The 18,301-nt window shown below is 37.7% G+C and overlaps 1 protein-coding gene across 1 annotated transcript; it reads right to left on the bottom strand.

Moving 5' to 3' along the window:
• Positions 1 to 2,224: 2,224 nt before the first annotated feature.
• LOC107764033 (G-type lectin S-receptor-like serine/threonine-protein kinase At1g34300) lies at positions 2,225 to 5,034 on the bottom strand. Its single transcript, XM_016582562.2, has one exon. It carries the CDS (start codon positions 4,835 to 4,837, stop codon positions 2,330 to 2,332), a length of 2,508 nt encoding a protein of 835 aa, XP_016438048.2. The 5' UTR covers positions 4,838 to 5,034; the 3' UTR covers positions 2,225 to 2,329.
• Positions 5,035 to 18,301: the final 13,267 nt, after the last annotated feature.

Below are 18,301 nucleotides of genomic sequence, written 5' to 3'. Positions count from 1 at the left end.
TTGAATGAGAATAAAAATGTCATTGATGGGTACATAAGGCTGGCATTGAATGTAGATATTCTCTGTAACGACTGCTTATTTAATGCTATCCAATGTCAAGCTTTTGAGTCTTTACCATCGGTTGGGCTTCCTTCAGAATTCGTTTTGTATTGATTACGCACTTCATAATCGTTATCGATTATTTTCCGACACAATTTTTATCTGTTCTCCGTTCCACGTGTCACCTCGTTGTTTAACCATTTTTACCTCATACATAATCGACTCACAATTTTTCGCCGACAACAACCTGCTAAAGTACAAAGTTGTAACCGAATACATTTTTCTAGATGTATTCAGAAATTAAAACCTTCTGAAATGTAATGGCAATATCAAAATCTTCAAATACTTATATTGCTTTCTCTTTTTTCCGCTTCAATCTTCTCTTTATTTTTTGTTGTTCATTTCAAACCTATTAAGTATTTTCTTTGATTGATTGATTCTTTTCTGTCATTTTTTTAGTTTAAATAAATTTTTTGAAAAATGTTCGGACTAAAGCGTAGTTTTTGTTTTAAAAAAATAAATTCCATTAGACTCCAAAGAGGTCATTTTTAGTCCGGTAAAGTATATTTGGTATGGATGCTTCAAATTAAGATGTTTGCCATTTCACCATCGAAATTTATTTACCAAAAAGTAATTACATCCAGACGTAGCTTACAAGCCCCGAGGTGTGATTGACCTAATTAGTCACAAATCATCATGCATATCTGGGAAGACTCAAAAGACACTAATCATGTATGAGGAAAAAAATAATTTGACCAATTTACCATGATTAAGTAGTGAATTGAGGTGAGAAAGCAAAGAGTTTAGAATTTTCAGGCAAGATTCACCTTTCACGAACATAAAAGCAAAGGGTAAGAAAAAAATTTAACCAAAAAAAGGGTAAAAGTTAGAGGTGGGAGTGCAATATCAGAATTTGTACACAAAATTTAGGTGTGAAGTAAATGATAAAAGGGGAGATTTGTGAAGACAATTCCAAGTTCCCATTTGACTGGAGAAAGGATCTCCGACAAAGCATCACAGGATCCTTTCTCATTCCTTTGTAGGAAAAGATATCTTTCTGAAAAAGATAAAGGATTTTACGCAAAATAAGTGTGTTTGCTCATTTGTTTTTCTCTTTTCTACAAAACCCCTTTTTTTAATTCTGTGCTATTTAAATTTCCAGGAAGAAATTATTGAAAATGAAAGCCAACCAAACTATGAGCTAGTTTAATGTTGAGACTGGGACCCCCAGTCTCTAAAATATTAAGCTACTAATACAAGTCAATTCGTGGTGACTGGTGCCCCAAAGTTGACATTGCTATTCTACAAGCAAATGATATTATAGCCATGTTTCCAGTTCACATTCAACAGCCACCCCAACCCCCCAAAATTCCCCCTGTAACACTTTTTAAATTATTCTAGTATATTTTCTTCATACGACCAAAAAGGCAGTCTAATAGCCTCTTTGGCCAAGCTTCTTTTGGCCAAGCTTCTTTTGGCCAAAAGTGTTTTTTTTTCTTTTTCCAAAAGCACTTTTGGCCAAAAATTGAGGTGTTTGGTCAAGCTTTTGAAAGGAAAAAAAAACTGCTTTTGAAGAGAAACAAAAGCAGTTTTGGAAAAGTGCTTTTGAAGAGAAACAAAAGCAGTTTTGGAAAAGCAGAAAAAAATAGATTCTCTCCAAAAACACTTTTTTAAGAAGCAATTTTGAGAAAAATACACTCAGAAGCAGTTTTTTAAAGCTTGGCCAAACACTAATTGCTGCTCAGAAGTGTTTTTCAAACTAATTAGCCAAACACAAACTGCTTCTCACCAAAAGTACTTTTGAGAAAAGCACTTTTGAAAAAAAGCACTTCTCAAAATAAACTAATTTTTGCAGCTTGGCCAAACGGGCTATAAAAGTCTGGTACAAAGAAGCTAAACTAATCCAATTTTGCCTTAAAAACTGTTGGTGCAAAGAACCTAAAGCAACCTACTTTGTCACTCCCTCTCAGGTCCCTTCCTAAAGAATCAAAGAAGGTTGATGTTGGCATCAAAAGGTACCATCCCCTATTTTGCTTGCTGATTTCTCATAAAGAAACTATATATCTAGCTTTCTTATCAAACACATCGGACGAACATCAAAGACATGGACGTAGTCACCGAATTCTGGCGAATAATAGGATATGGGAAGTAAGTGAATGCATAAACGAGTCGCAACCTATCAATATAGATGCAAATATATATATATATATATATGCAAAACCTATCTATTATACAATATAAATTGCAAGATACCAATCACACTATGACCTTTGAGATATTAATATTCCCATCAGTTCTTGTATAAAAGTGATGATGATGGCTTATCAACATTCTTTGCAGAAGCCGAAGACTGGAAACCTGCAGTTTGGAATGATGATGATGAAGAGGGAGCTGGGGCTGAGGCTGCAAAGGTGGAAAAAGCGCTTGTGCTACTGGCGTTTAAGCTAGTTCCAGCAAAGGACCCTTCAGTAGCCCTAGGTGCAGGTGGCCGATCAATCTCAGTAACGCCTTCTAACATCTGAACCACCTTGCCCATTGTTGGCCTTTGAGATGGTTGCTCTTGGATGCACCAAAAGCTCACCTGAATTGCTCTCATAACTTGTTCCATATCCATCTCTTGTTTGGAGAGCTTTTTGTCCAAAATGGCCTCCGTATTACCCCTTTCAAATTCTTCAAATGCCCACGAAGAGTACTTTTTCCGGCTAGTCTCTTCTGAGACTTCAAAATTCCTTTTTCCACTCACTATTTCCAGTAACACCATACCATAACTGTACACATCGGATTTGGATGTTATAGGAAGATTGGCCAGCCACTCTGGAGCCAAGTATCCTCTAGTACCCCTCACATGACTTGTCAAGGTTCTATGCCTGTGGTCCTTTGGGTTAACGAGCTTGGCTAGGCCAAAATCTGATACTTTGGCAGCGTAGTTCTCATCCAACAATATGTTCTCAGGCTTTATGTCACAGTGAACAATACAATCTCGACATTCCTCATGAAGGTATGTGATACCTCTTGCTGTCCCCAAAGCAATATTATATCGATGCTCCCAGTTCAAAAGCTTTCCTGACGAATGATCTTCCGCAAAGAGGAACTTATCAAGAGAACCATTTTTCATGAACTCATAGACCAGTAGCCTGTGGCGTCCTTCAGAACAAAACCCAATTAATCTCACCAAATTCAAATGGTGTGTGCTACTTATAGTTGCAACCTCCATTCTGAATTGCTTCTCGCCTTGCTCTATTCCTTCCAGTTGCTTCACTGCAGCAACAGTCTTATTAGCCAGAACTGCCCGATAAACAGCCCCAAATCCTCCTGCACCAAGCTTCTCCCTAAAACCCTTTGTTGTCCGCTGAAGCTCCTTATACGTGAACTGCACAGGGGCACCAGAGGCATATTCAAGAAGTGCATATTGAGACGACAGTGATGCAAACTTAGAACTGTTCCTAAAGCACCACCACCACAAACCACCCTCCAACAAGATCAAACCCAGGAGACTAGCCACAACCACAAGCGCAACAACCCAGCCAGGAACCCTCCCTCCATTTTTCTTCTGAACAGTCTCTGAAACCGCAGAAGGATTAGGCAATGCAGGCCCACATATCTTAACAAATGAAGTGCTCGGGAGGGTTGGCGCCTGATAACCACTAACGAAGTTGGGCTGTTTAAAATAGCACATCCCCGTACCATCTGCTAAAGATGTAGAAGCTACACAAGCACCATTAACAAGACAGTTAAACCTACACGCAGAAATACCAGCAGAAAAAATCTGCTCAGATAATTCCGGAGGATAAGTCAAGAACTTAGCATTATCCAACTGCAACATAGTCGAATTGGAAGGACAATTACTAAGATCAACTTTCCTCTTACACCCTTTTCGACTATCATTTGGATCATTAAACTCAAAATTCATTGAAGGACATCCACAAGCAGGACCAGTCTCATTATAACTACAAACCCCAAAATTCCCACAATAGCCAAAGACCTGACACTGATCAGTCAAAGCAGCCCATCTCACATTTTGAGTCCCGCTCCCTTGTGCTGAACTATAAATCCTAAGATTCCCATCAGAATCCAACCTCAAGAACCTCAAAATATTCCCTTCATCAGCATAATCACTACTATAAACAACATTTAAAGGACTTGAAAGGCTAGGATCAAAAAGTGAAAGAATCCCAATAGGCTGCATTCTCAGACTAGGAGATGTCAAGTTCACATTAGCAGAAGAATTCAACCCAGAATTATAATATGCTATAGAGTCATTCCACAAAAGCGACAAGTTTCCATTATTCCTAAGCTTAAAAGAATACAACCCAGATGTCAAAACATGATCTTTAGTGAAATTCTGAGCAGGTACAATAGTATCAGTTGGGTTATCAAAAGTAGACCAAATGTTTAAAAAGGTACCATTTTTAAGCACAAAATTACCATTTTCGTCCAAAGAAGCTGAGGAAACACCAAGATTTGCAGTTCTTGAGCTCCACACAACAGTACCTGAAGGTCCATTTGTGAGCTGAAGGTCACCGTTGGACAAGAACCGGAGTGCGGCAGTGGAATCAACTGCGCCGCCGTTGACGGTGGTGCCACCGGCTATCCAAACGGGTATGTTGTTGTAAGAAATGGAAGCAAAATAGGCGTTTTGGTTTGTGGGGTCCAGTTGTAAGAATGAAAGAGTGAAGGTGTTGTTTGGAGAGGACCATTTCGAGTTTGGGTCTGAAGCTAAAAGGGTTGCCCCAGGAAGAATATCTGCAGCTTCTATGGTGATAATAATAATAGTGAAAATGAAGAATACTGCTTTCATTTTTCAACGAAATGGGTTGAGAAGAAAGAGGATTTTGGTGTGGTTTTATGAGTTTAGTGCCATTGTTTGTGGGGGGGGGGGGGGGTGACATGAGGAAGACAAGGGAAGGTAGGAAAGAAGAGGAGACGACTTTGACTTGTGGATTTTACATTTCTTATTTCGACTTGAATCTTGATTTTGGAATTCTTATTTGTCTAGAATTGAAGATAATAGTTACGTGTAGGGGTGTTCATAAGGACCTGAAAAACCTAACCAACTCGATCAAAAAAAATTAGAACCGTCAATACGGGAGGCTTTTAAGCCCGGCCCGAGTAAGTCCGTGGCCCGTGAGACTTGATTGAGGCTGGGTCGGGGTGGCTCGTGCGCCTAATAAAATATTTATTTAAAATATATAGAAAATAAAAAGTATACTGCTTTTAGAGATGAAAAGTCAGAATTGGATCTTTACTAAGAGGAACCAAAACTTGATCTTGAGAAATTTCAAGAGATGATGTTGTCATGTATTGGAATGACCATTCTAGAAAATATCCCGATCTTTCAATGATGGTGCGTGATGTACTTAGCATTCTTATTACCATTGTACCATCGGAATCAACATTTAACATTGCTGGCGTGTTCTTACAAAGTACAGAAGTTGCATTTATTATGAAAATGTCCAAACACTTGTTACTACTTGAAATTGGCTGCACAGGTTTTCCCGAACTCAAACTGGTAATATTTTTTATGCGAATTTAAATATTATTAATTTTTAAAATTTAATTATTTTTAATATTTAACTAATTAATATTGCATATGAATTATAGATGAAAGTGAAGATGTTAAGACAATTTTGTCACAAGCGGATTCAAATGTGTTTGATGAAGATGATGTGTTGGATATCTCATAAGCATCATGAATGTTCTCTTGAATAGTTTGTTTTAAGTTTTGACTTTTAGTGAATGAAATATAATCCTGTCTTTTACTTTTTTTAGTATTTATTGTGATATATTGGAACAATATAAAAAGTTATTAAGTTCTGCAAATTTTTTCCAATAAGATATTTTTTAACTTTTAAATAATTATCTTTTTTAGGTAAGAACTTAAAGAAAAAATATAAAAATTATATTTTTAAAAATGATGGGCCAGCCCGTGGGGGCCCGCGACCCACATAGGGCTGGGGTGGGCTAACCATTATAAGGCCCATCAAAATCGTGGGCTACTCAGCCCAGCCCGTCAATTGCTAAAGCCCTCGTGGGCGGGGCATGGCTAGCCCGACCCGGCCCATATTAACAGCTCTAAAAAAATCGATACTTTTTAGGTTTTGTTTGGTTTTGATTTTGAATTTTAAAAATCGATCAAATTTGATTTGGTTTTGATTTTAATAAAAAAATAACCGAAAAACTGAACCAAACCGACTATAAAAGTAGCTATTTAAATTTATTTATTTAAAGTTTCTAAAATTTTATGGTACATATTATTCATTTATATTTTTAGTCTAATTCTTTACTATTATAATAATCTAATTCTTTGTCTTTACATTCTAGTTTGATTGGTAGTTTTCTTTTACTAAGTACAAGAATTTATTTCATGTTAAAAATAATTAATTTTTAATTGAGTACTTAAATTCTTCATCAACATTTGATTCAATTATCATCAATATATCTTGAAAATAATAGATTTATCAAAGAGCAATTGATTTGAGTGTTACGTTGAAAATATAGTCGCCGGAATATGCGTTTGGTAGTGTATGTCTCATATTAAGAAAAAACCGATAAATAACTGAAAAACCGATAGAAACTAAATCGATAAAAAAATGACTCAATTGGTTTGATTTGGTTCCAATATTTAAAAAACCGACTTATTTAATTTGGTTTCTTTTTAAGGAAAAATCGACCCAAACCGAATCATGAACGCCCCTAGTTATGTGTTGTGACTTAATTTTAGACTAAAACACCCCTAGTTATGTGTTGTGATTTAATATTAGACTAAAACATATATTTGGGGTACCTCGGAAGTTGGAATATCAAATACTTGGAGTATCAAATATTTTATCTCCGCTTAGAATCCGTTTGGACATAAGAAAAAAAAAATTCAAAGAATTTTTACTTTTTTCGAAATTAATATTTATTTATAAAAATTTTAATTTTCACTTGGAGATCTAAACGCCCGCTTAATTTGGAATTTGCATACGGCTGAAAGAGTTAAGTGATTCATTTAGTTGAGTGAAATTTGAGAATAACAGTACTGTTTATAGAGTCAAACGTTTTTAAGCGGTCAAGATAAATTAACTTACTTGAAACTTGAAAGTTTTGAATAGTCAAATAGCAAACAGAGGAAAACCAAATTCGCGCATGTGGACTGAGTAAAGGAAAATAAAAATAAAAACAAAAAAGGAGGGAATATCGTATGATTTGGTCAAATTAGCCCGTGAGTTAAAGAATACATTTGCCTCAATTTACGTGTAAGAAAATAAGATGGTTAAATCGCTTAATTTTTGTTATTTGTGGCTTGAATTATTTCCTTGTATTTTTAGAAAACTCATCGTCCCTATAGGTTTAGAAAAACCCATTGCCGTAATAGATTTGAGAAAGGAAAACCTATAGTCCTTGTCAAACTGAGAAACCTTTCTCATATATGTTTGGGACCTTTTGGAATCTATATATAGGGGTTGTAGTTGAGATTCTATAGATTGCATTGTGTTTTTCTTCTCATTCATAGTGGAAAACTCTCTTTGCTTTTGCCCCGAGGATCCTCGTTAAATCCTTGTGTTGATTTTTCTTTTCTATTTGCTTTATATGAGATTATGTGCTAGTTAACTCACGATATTCCGCAATAATTGGTATCAGAGCAATGTTCGGATTTCTACACATAATTTAGGGTTAAGATGTCTTCATCATCTTCAACAAAGTACGAAGTAGAGAAATTTGACGGAGGTTCTAGTTTCAGTCTATGGAAGATTAGGATGAAATCGTCCCTGGTGTTACAAGGATTATGGAAAGCAATTGATGAGGATTTTCCTGAAGATATGAAAGAGACAAAGAAGGAAGACCTGAAGGAGAGGGCTTTGAGTGCGATCTTCATGAGCGTTACAGATAGCGTTCTTCGGGAAATTGCTGAAGAAACTTCTGCAGCAACGGCATGGAAGAAGCTAGAAGATCTGTATTCTAAGAAATCGCTGACAAACCGCCTCTACCTGAAAAATAGGTTATACAATCTCCGTATGAACGAATGTACACCTGTTAAAACTCACCTTGATGAGTTTAATTCAATTATAATGGACCTGAAGAATGTGGATATCAAAATTGAGAGTGAGGATCAGGCCTTGATTGTGTTATGTTCTTTACCACAGTCTTATGATATTTTTGCCGATACACTGCTATATGGGAAAGATAGCATTTCACTAGAAAATGGTAGTAATGCACTAAAATCTAAATAGTTGAAAAAGAGCTTTCCAGACAACAGAATTGAGGGGAGGGTCTTGTGATTAGAGGAAGAACACAACAAAAGGACTTTAACAGGAAAAAATTATCCGCAAGATCAAAGTCTAGAGCAAGGAAGCAAACTGTTATGAGTGCGGGGAGCAAGGTCACTGCAAGAGAGATTGTGCTAAGCTGGAGGAGAAAAGAGGAAAGCAGAAAATAGATAATTCGGCAAATATTGTTGACACTGGCAATAATTCTGATGATAGTGATTATGTAGGGGAAGTTTGTGCTGTGAGTTCTAGTCATGGGCAAAATTCTTGGGTTCTTGATTCTGGTGCTACTTTCCACATGTGTCCACACAAGAATTGGCTTGCAACTTACAAACAAATGAGTGGGACTATCTATATGGGAGATGATAATCCATTACCAGTAGAAGGGGTTGGTAACATCAAATTCAGAATGTTCGACGGAATTATCAGAAACATTGAGTGTTGGCATGTTCCTCGGATAAAGAGAAATTTGATTTCTCTTTCGACTTTGGATGATCAAGGGTATAAATTTCACTTCGAGAATGGAATACTTAAAGTGTGTAAAGGCTCCATGGTACTCATGAAGGGTAAACTACATTCTAAATTGTATCATCTTCAGGCCAGTGTAGTTGAAGGGGAAGCTGTTGTAGCTTCTGGGAAAAGTGATCTGAATCAGTCTCAGTTGTGGCACTTGCGACTTAGCCATATGAGTGATAATGGATTGTCTTTGTTGAGTAAGCAGAATTTGCTGAATGGGTACAAAAATCAAGTTTTGAATTTTTGTGAGCATTGTGTGTTTGGTAAACAGACAAGGGTAAAGTTCATTAAGAAGGCCGAGCATAAGACTAGAGACAAGTTAGATTATATACACTCTGACTTGTGGGGTCCAAACAGAGTTCCCTCCAAGAGTGGTGCTAGGTATTTTATGACTTTGATTGATGATTACTCAATGATGGTGTGGGTGTATTTTCTGAAAACAAAAGATGAGGCATTTTTGACATTTGTTAAATGAAAGACGATGGTTGAGAGGTAGACGGAAAGAAAAGTTAAGCGTCTTCGAACTGACAATGGGTTGGAATTTTGCAATTCTGAGTTCGATAATTTCTGCAGCAGGGAGGGCATAGTGAGACAACGCACTAGTGTCGGAACACCACAACAAAATGGTGTTACAAAACATATGAATAGAACGCTTTGTGATAGGGCAAGAAGCATGCTTTCACAATCATGTGTTAGCAAAGATTTTTGGGCTGAAGCAATCAATACAGCTTGTTATTTGGTCAATAGATCTCCATCCACAGCTATTGAGTTCAAAACTCCCTTTGAGGTATGGTCCGATTCGCCTACTGATTATTCAAATTTAAGGATATTTGGTTGTCCTGCTTATGCTCATGTGAGGGATGTAAAACTTGAGCCGAGGGCAAAGAAGTGCATATTTCTAGGGTATGCAACTGGAGTGAAAGGTTATAAGTTGTGGTGCACAGATCAAAAGACTCCAGGGCTAATTATTAGTAGGGATGTAACATTCAATGAATCTGCCTCACTGGACAGTCAGAGGGAGAAGGCAATAACAGACACAGATCGTGGTGTCAGTGACCGCATAGAGCTAGAAATTGAATCTCCACTAGCTCAGCCCTGTAGTTCTAAAGTAGAGGAAGTGGAGAAGCTGCAAAATAGTGATAAAGACGATAATGTTGATGCACATGTGCAACAACCCTATAGCATTGCAACAGGCAGAGAGAAGAGAGTGATCAATCCACCACAAAGGTTTGCAAACGTAGCTGATGGTAATTTTCTTGGATATGCTAATTTTGTGGAGTTCGCTTTGTCTGTTGCAGAGACCATTGATGTGCTTGAGCCCAATAGCTATAAAGAAGCTATTTCTAGTCCAGAAGCAGATTAGTGGGTTGGTGCTATGAGTGAAGAGATTGAGTCTCTTCATAAGAATCAGACATGGAAGCTTGTTCCATTGCCAAAGGGACAGAAGGTACTAGGTTGCAAATGGATTTTTAAAAGAAAAGAGGGAAATCCAAGGGTTGAAGCATAAGGTACAAGGCAAGATTAGTAGCTAAAGGTTTTTCACAGAGGGAGGGGATATATTACAATGAACTGTTCTCTCCAGTGGTAAAGCATAGCTCTATCAGGGTCTTACTAGCTTTGGTGGCTCTTCATGACTTAGAACTAGAGCAGTTAGATATGAAAACTGCATTCTTGCATGGTGAGTTGGATGAGCAGATTTATATAAGTCAACTCGAGGGATTCATTACTCAGGATAAGAAAAATCATGTTTGCTTGCTTAAAAAATCTTTATATGGTCTGAAACAGTCGCCTAGGCAGTGGTATAAAAGATTTGATACATTCATGACTCAAAATGCATTTTCTCGAAGTGCATATGATAGTTGTGTGTATTACAAAAAGCTTGAAGACGGTTCTAATGTATATTTGTTTTTATATGTGGATAACATGTTTATTGTTGCTAAAAGCATGTCACATATTACCCGATTGAAGAAGCAACTAGGTGAGGAGTTTGAGATGAAGGATTTAGGTGCTGCAAAGAAGATATTGGGGATGGAGATTACTCGAGATAGAAGGGTTGGAAAGCTGATGTTGTCCCAATGGTCCTATATTGAGAAGGTCCTCAAAAGATTTAATATGATAGGTGTTAAATCTGTGTCCATTCCTTTTGCTTCCCATTTCAAGTTGTCTGCAGACATATCACCAAAAATAGATTAGGAGATGGAACAGATGTCTAGTGTTCCATATTCGAGTGTTGTATGTAGTATTATGTATGTTATGGTTTGCACCCGCCCTAACATTTCACATGCTGTTAGTGTTGTGAGTAGATACATGGCGTGTCCTGGTAAAAAACATTGGCAGGAGGTGAAGTGGATCTTGAGATACTTGAAGGGTACTGCAGATGTAGGCTTGACTTTTTACAAAGACAAGTTGAGTGAATCCTTAGTTGGCTATGTCGATTCAGATTATGCAGAGGACTTGGATAAGAGAAGATCTCTGACAGTCAATGTTTTTACTCTTTATGGTAGTGTCATCAGTTGAAAGGCGACTTTGCAGTCTGTCGTTGCTTTGTCTACCACAGAAGATGAGTATATGGCAATTACGGAAGCAGTTAAAGAGGCTATTTGGCTACAAGGCTTGGTAAGTGATCTTGGACTAGCTCAGAAGAAGACACAAGTTTTTTATGACAGTCAAAATGCCATTCATCTTACTAAGAATCAGATGTTTCATGAACAGACAAAGCATATTGAAGTCAGACATCACTTTATTCGAGACATTATATCAAAGGGGATTGTTAAAATGGAGAAAGTGTCTACGTATGATAATCCAACTGATATGATGACCAAGGCAGTCCCGGCCAACAAGTTTAGGCATTGCTTAGACTTGATTGGTGTGTGTAGTACTCAATAGAGCCCTTGCGAGGGCTGAGGGCAAGGTAGAGAGACGTTGTTCCTATTGATGAAGAGAATTCAAGCCAAGGGGAAGATTTGTTATTTGTGGCTTGAATTATTTCCTTGTATTTTTAGGAAACCCATAGTCCTTATAGATTTAGGAAAACCCATTGTCCTAATAGATTTGGGAAAAAAAAACCTATAGTCCTTGTCAAATTGGGAAACCTTTCTCATATATGTTTGAGACCTTTTGGGATCTATATATAGGGGTTGTAGTTGGGGATTCTATAGATTGTATTGTGCTTTTCTTCTCATTCATAGTGGAAAACTCTCTCTGCTTTTGCCCTGAGGATTAGGCTTGGCCGAACCTCATTAAATCCTTATGTTGATTTTTCTTCTCTATTTGCTTTGTGTGAGATTGTGTGCTAGTTAACCCACGATATTCCCCATCAATTTTTTATGTGTGTTTTTTATGCAATTTATTTTATAAAGGTAGTATTAAATTTGAATATAAATTGTACCTGAACATTGCTCATTTTAAAGCCTACTAACATCAGTCAGTTGTAATTGTTCGTCAAAAAATTACATTATATATATATATATAACCTCGTCAATTATTGACATTAATTCATTTGTTTTGTTTTTCTGCTGAATTCATTTGTTATTTAAGGATCCTTGTGACAAAAGATGTCGTATTTGTTAAATATATTTATTCGTAAGGCCAGTTTGCCCATTTAGTTAAAAAGATTTTCATATTTAAAATAAGAAGTTTTGGATTAGTAACAGTCAATTTCATCGGAATGCTCTTAGGAACAAAAATAACCCGAATGTAAGTTTTGAGAAAACCTAAACAAAATGTTCTCAAAAAACATTTTTCTCAAAGGCACTCCATGAAAGTACAAGAGGGGTGAATTGTGGTCTATAAAAAATTAGTCGACTAACGATGATTTTAGTTGACTAGATTGAGAGAAGAATGTAAAATAACAGTAAATGGAAAGAGAATAACACACAACGATTTTATACTGGTTCGGTACCGGCGTGGTACTTACATCAGTTTTCCCTGGGTCACAAGGGTTCCCTTTAGATCTTGAAAGTATTACAATGCAGATAGTTTTGATTCGTTCACCACCAACGAAGTACGACAACAATGAATTTCGAATAGTGGCACAACTCTTTTTTATGTTCTAACTCTTCCTATCTTTTGAGACACTGGTAAACTAATGATTACAATATTTAGGCTAAGAAGTACAGAGACTTAGAAAACAATGTGTATAGTTGTGTAAGTCTTCCATTTGATCTTAGCAAACTTCTTATAGGAGAGGAAAGAGCCGTTGAGCCTTGACAAAAAATAGAGGCACGAGATCTTTAAAAGGATTTGACCCAAGGGGTGCCTCTTCGAATCCTGCTCTTGGGAAGGGCCGGATTCGATCGTGACTTTCCTTGTCACAACTTTCATTCACGAGACAATCAAGCCTTTGATTGAGCTTAATTAAGGATACTGAATATTTGATGGTAATAGCTCCTTGATTTATAATCTGATTTCCTTGATTGAGGCCGAATGGATCTGTTGATTTTTGATTCTTTCTTCTTGTCCATTAATTTAGCAACTCAGATACCAGGGCTCGGTCACATTCCCTTCCTTTTCTTTAGTTTTATTCTCTCCGAATAAGGGTCGGGTCAAAACATGTCTAGTCGTTCTTTGTCGGAAAACTCTTCGTGTTTCCAGTCAAAGAGGGGCAGTTGTAGACGTGTGATTTTTGACCCTCCCCGAGAATTTTCACATTTTTAGCGTAAATATTTAATTTAGGTCTAATATAGCTATTTTAGCTAATTTTGACTATTTTTATTTTATTTCGTCACAAAAGGAAAATTACAAAATATATATATATAAATTTTAGTTTATGCATTTCTCATAAACTTGAAAAATACAAAAATGGTAAACTTGAAAAATACAAAAATGGTACTTTATATTTTATCTTTATATAAAAAATGAAAATTACAAAAATAGTTTTATTAATGTTTTGTAGCTATTTTAATCTTGAAAAAATATTAAAATATAGTTTTGTTTTAAATGTCAGTCTTATTTTGGTAGTTATTTTACTTACATAGGATTAGTTGAACAACGTCGTGTTCTTATTCTCGGGTCTGAGCAAAAGAATATTATTTGGGTTCAAACTACCCGTTTTTAGGCCTAATTTTCGGACCTAGCCCACAACAATCCAAACCCCCCACACATGGGGGACATGCATGGGGAACATGAACAGAACACAATGTGATGGGACTCACATTTGGAGACATTTGTCTCTCACGCTTGTACACGTGAGACCCATCACATGCTTTTATATACACGGACAAGGCTAGAAGCTGAGGAGGAGGACAAAAAAAAGGAGAAAAAAGAAAATTTTGAAAACAAATTTGAAGAAGGCACTGTTTACCTTCTTCTTCATCTTTTGAACTGAAGAAAACGAAAAAAAAATGAAAAGGTTGGCCATTGCTTCTTCTTCTTTAACGTCCAAACGATACCAGTTTTCCGTCTCGTCGACCACTCCGTCGAGCAGCAGTTGCTGCAGCTGCTTCACGTCCTTCCCCTATCGTCTTCCCCACCTCCAAACCTCTCCGCAACCACCAGCAAACGACCCCATAACTGGCCGGAAAAAATCCAGTATCTCGCCTTCTTCCTCCATTGAAACCAGCTCCATCCAAACAGTCCCTGCGACCACCACCATTTCCGTCCAGTTCATCGTCAAAACCAACAGTTGATGAGTCATGAAAGCCATCCAAAATCAGCTGCGTTCCCCCACGCCTCAGCCTCTATCAAGCAGCAACTGCTGTTGCTTTCCCGTCGTCACCCCTCCAAACCTCTCCGTCACTGCCCCTCGACCCTACTGCCCAAACTGCCAGCGAACCGCGCACCACCATACACATCCCGTCGAATACCCTCCATCGCTGTTTCCGTCCAAACGACCCAGTCGCCATAACCAGCCCCAACTCCCACCGTCGTCCATCAACCGCGAACACCTCCATAACCCACGACCCCTCGTTTTTTTAGCAGCAGCAACCACTGATGCATCATCGACCATCCTCCTGTCCAAACTTCCTTCGTCGACCACAAGCGACGCCAAGCTCCGGGCGTCCACCACCAAACGACCCGTCAGCTTCACGCCAAGCAGCACTGCGGTTGTTTCCCCATCCTCACGCCCACCAACTGAACAGGATTTCATAGAGGTGAGCTGCTTGACCTTGTGTTGAAGTCGAGCGTTTCAGTCCAAAGTCCAAGAAGTTGAGCCGAGGTGTCCGTCGTAGCCGAGTTCGAAGAGGTTTGGTCGAGCTTCGTTGAGGCTCCGGCGAAGCATTCCGTTTTTCTGTCCGAGGTTCTCATTGTCGCCATTTGAGGTCCGTTTCTCACTCTTCTTGGTCTTTGCTATTCACCTGTTAAATGATATGAAAGACATTGGCACCAGTAAATGCCTCAGGAGTGTTGGTTTGTGCAGTGATTCACGGCACTATTGTTACGCCACTATCGATATGCTTTCTTTGGATTACTAATTTGTTTGTTTGGATATGTTGTACTCTTTTAAATGATTTTTAGTCTTTTTATTATTCTGTTTATGTTTACTTTAATTGTTTGCTCGTGCGTTCTTTTAAAAGATAAAGGAATTATGTCTTTGTGTGTAGCAGGTTAGCCCACGTTTTCCCCCAAGGTAATTGTAAATAATTGTTATACCACTTAGTGATAAAATTGATCTCGTATCTCTAAGTTTTGGGAAGAAAAATTCGTTAGTAGTAACATCTTGTCCATAAATTTGGCATCACAAAGATTAGGAAAATAAGTCAAATGCGCTACTTGATTTAGGCACGTCCTTTAAATTGATTTTCTTTTATTTATTCAAATCCGGGGGCGCATTTCATGTGACCCGATTCTAATTTCCCGCACGGTTAAATAGAACGTGTCGTGACTCACGGGTGCATTTCATGTAGCGTGGCTTGCAATATATTTTAATAACCTTGAATTAACTCTTTAAATAAATAAAGTAAAAATGTAGTTACTTTAAGCTTACCCTTTTAAAATAAAATGAGACGAGCCTCGCCAAATAAAAACGCACAGATTGCGGGGCCCTCACAAAAATATATGAGTTAATTACTTAAAATTCGGGAGGGCCGTTTAGCAAATTTCACGGTCTTCCCAAAATAATAACGCGATAGTGTCTTTAGGCGCGTGTTTAATAGTTTACTTTCTTAAGCTTGGGTGTGCATTTCATGCGATCCAAATCCAAATCCCAAAACATCAAATAAAATGTGTTCCGGATTGTGGGTGCCTTTCATGTGACGCAGTCCAAAGACGTGTTTTAAGCGATGTTCACATTCTTTTAAAAATAATAATAATAAAGTGGTAAAAAGTTAAAATTGGCACACCGGTTCATAATTGTATTAAAATCAGATAAATAAGCCGAATATGACAGTTGAGCGACCGTGCTAGAACCACGGAACTCGGGAATGCCAAACACCTTCTCCCGGGTTAACAGAATTCCTTATCCGGATTTCTGGTACGCAGACTGTAATATGGAGTCATTCTTTTCCTCGATTCGGGATTAAATTGGTGACTTGAGACACCCTAAAATATCCCAAGTGGCGACTCTGAAACAAATAAACAAATCCCGTTTCGATTGTCCTTTAATTGGAAAAACTCATTCACCCCTCGCGGGGACGGAAAAAGGAGGTGTGACAGCTCTGGCGACTCTGCTGGGGACTATGACCCAGAACCACTGGTTCAGGGTTAGAAATTCGAGCTTATATAAATTGTTATATTTGGTTTTATCTGATTTTGTTACATGTTTTGGTTCAATGTGCTAATTAGTTGCCTTTTACCGCTTTGATATTACGTGAACTGTATATAAACTGTGTCGAAACCCATCTTCTCTCTAAGTCTTCTGAATCATGAAGAAGGGTGTACTTCGTACGACTTCTTTTCTGTATAGTGTCAAATCCCAATTTAGAACGAGGTTCGAACAAGTTTCTAAGCCGGTGGAGCTTCTGTATTCCCGGTATGTTGCCCCCCCTCGGCTCGAGCTGTCCGCTCGGGTAAGCCAGGTCTAGAACAAACACCCAGGTTCTGAACCTAGTATAACAAAGCCGCATGCCGGATCCCTAGTAGGAACGCTTATTTGCATCATGCGCATTTGACTTAGGGGACTCAACACAGGGGTTGGGTCCGTCTCGGACTAGCAACCTGAAGTGAAAAGACCATCCTGCTGCATACTGTGTGCTTTATGCATTTACTTGTTTCAGACTTGCATGCTGACCCGCTTCGAAAATCGGGAATATTGGAAAATTGCAAAAAAGAGGGAAGTAACTGTGTAGAGAGTTAATTGCCTAATTTAGAAAAAAAACCAATGCCCCAAATACTGGCGAAATTCTGCCGAAATTTTGGAAAAAATGAAAAAAAATATTTTTTTATATAGTTTGTTTCACTCAAAAAGGGCAAAAGAAAAAATAGAAAAGAGACTCTTATTTTCAGATTGAAGAATAGGTTGGTCATTTTGTTGAAACGAAAAAAAAAAATTCACTTTGTTTTATTTTTAAAATGAAAAAAAAATAGAAAAGGAAAATAGTTTGTCTGGCCATGGAAAATGAAAATGAAAAAAAGGGTCTTATTTTTAAGATAGTTTTTTTTTTTTTATGAAAACGCCAAAATCGAAAAAGAAAAGAGTCGTGCTCTGAAAGTGGGTTTGAAATTTGTTGCCAAAAATGAATAAAAAAAAGAAGAAGTTTAAGATAGTTTAGTTAATCCCGAACTACGCGGGTTTGATTCTCACCGGATGTGAGATACGTAGGCAACCCTCATCGGGTCCAACCCCACATTTTGCTAAAATAGCCAAAAACAAATAAATAAAAAAAACATGTCAAAATTTTAATTCTGTCATAAAGAAGTCGGATGACGCTGTTTTGTCAAAACATAGCTGAATGTTCCCGAAAGGGACGCCGGAAGGCTGACTTTGCATAAACAGCCACCTTTGGGTCATTTTTTAAGATTTTGTCCAGTTGACCCACACAACCTTAAAAATCTTCGTCCCCGAGACGTTGAAAGGTCGTGTTTGCAATATTGCGTTTTCTAATTTGAAAAACAATAAAAAGAGTCATAAATAAGTCAAGTGATGCTGTTTTGTCATAAATAGCCGAATGTTCCCGAAAGGGACGCCGGAAGGCTGACTTTGCATAAACAGCCACCTTTTGGGTCATGTTTAGGATTTTTGGTCCAGTTGACCCACACAGCCTTAAAAATCTTCATCCCCGAGGCGCTGAAGGGCCGTGTTTGCAACACCAAGTTTTTATTGTAATTTGAAAAGAAAAAAAACAAAATAAATAAAATAAAGAGTTAGCGGTCAGGTGAATACCGTTTGGATTTTTAGTCAAACATAAGCCGAGCCAGCTTCGACCGCGTCTTAAACCGTTCTTGCCGAAATAGCCTTAGAGTATTTTTCAGTTGTCGAAAGACTATTTTCGTAAAAGAACGGACAAGTTTGTAAAGTGTCGTAAAATAATCCTCCCCGGCCTCAAAATTCATGTGAAATTTGGAAAGGGCCACGTTTGCAAAAATAACCGTTCGGTTGCATTTGTCAAACGGAGAAAGGA

Source organism: Nicotiana tabacum, chromosome 16 (genome assembly GCF_000715075.1).
Source record: "Nicotiana tabacum cultivar K326 chromosome 16, ASM71507v2, whole genome shotgun sequence".
Lineage (NCBI taxonomy): Eukaryota > Viridiplantae > Streptophyta > Magnoliopsida > Solanales > Solanaceae > Nicotiana > Nicotiana tabacum.
The sequence above is the reverse complement of the archived record's forward strand: the minus strand, read 5'-3'. Positions and strand labels throughout refer to the sequence as shown.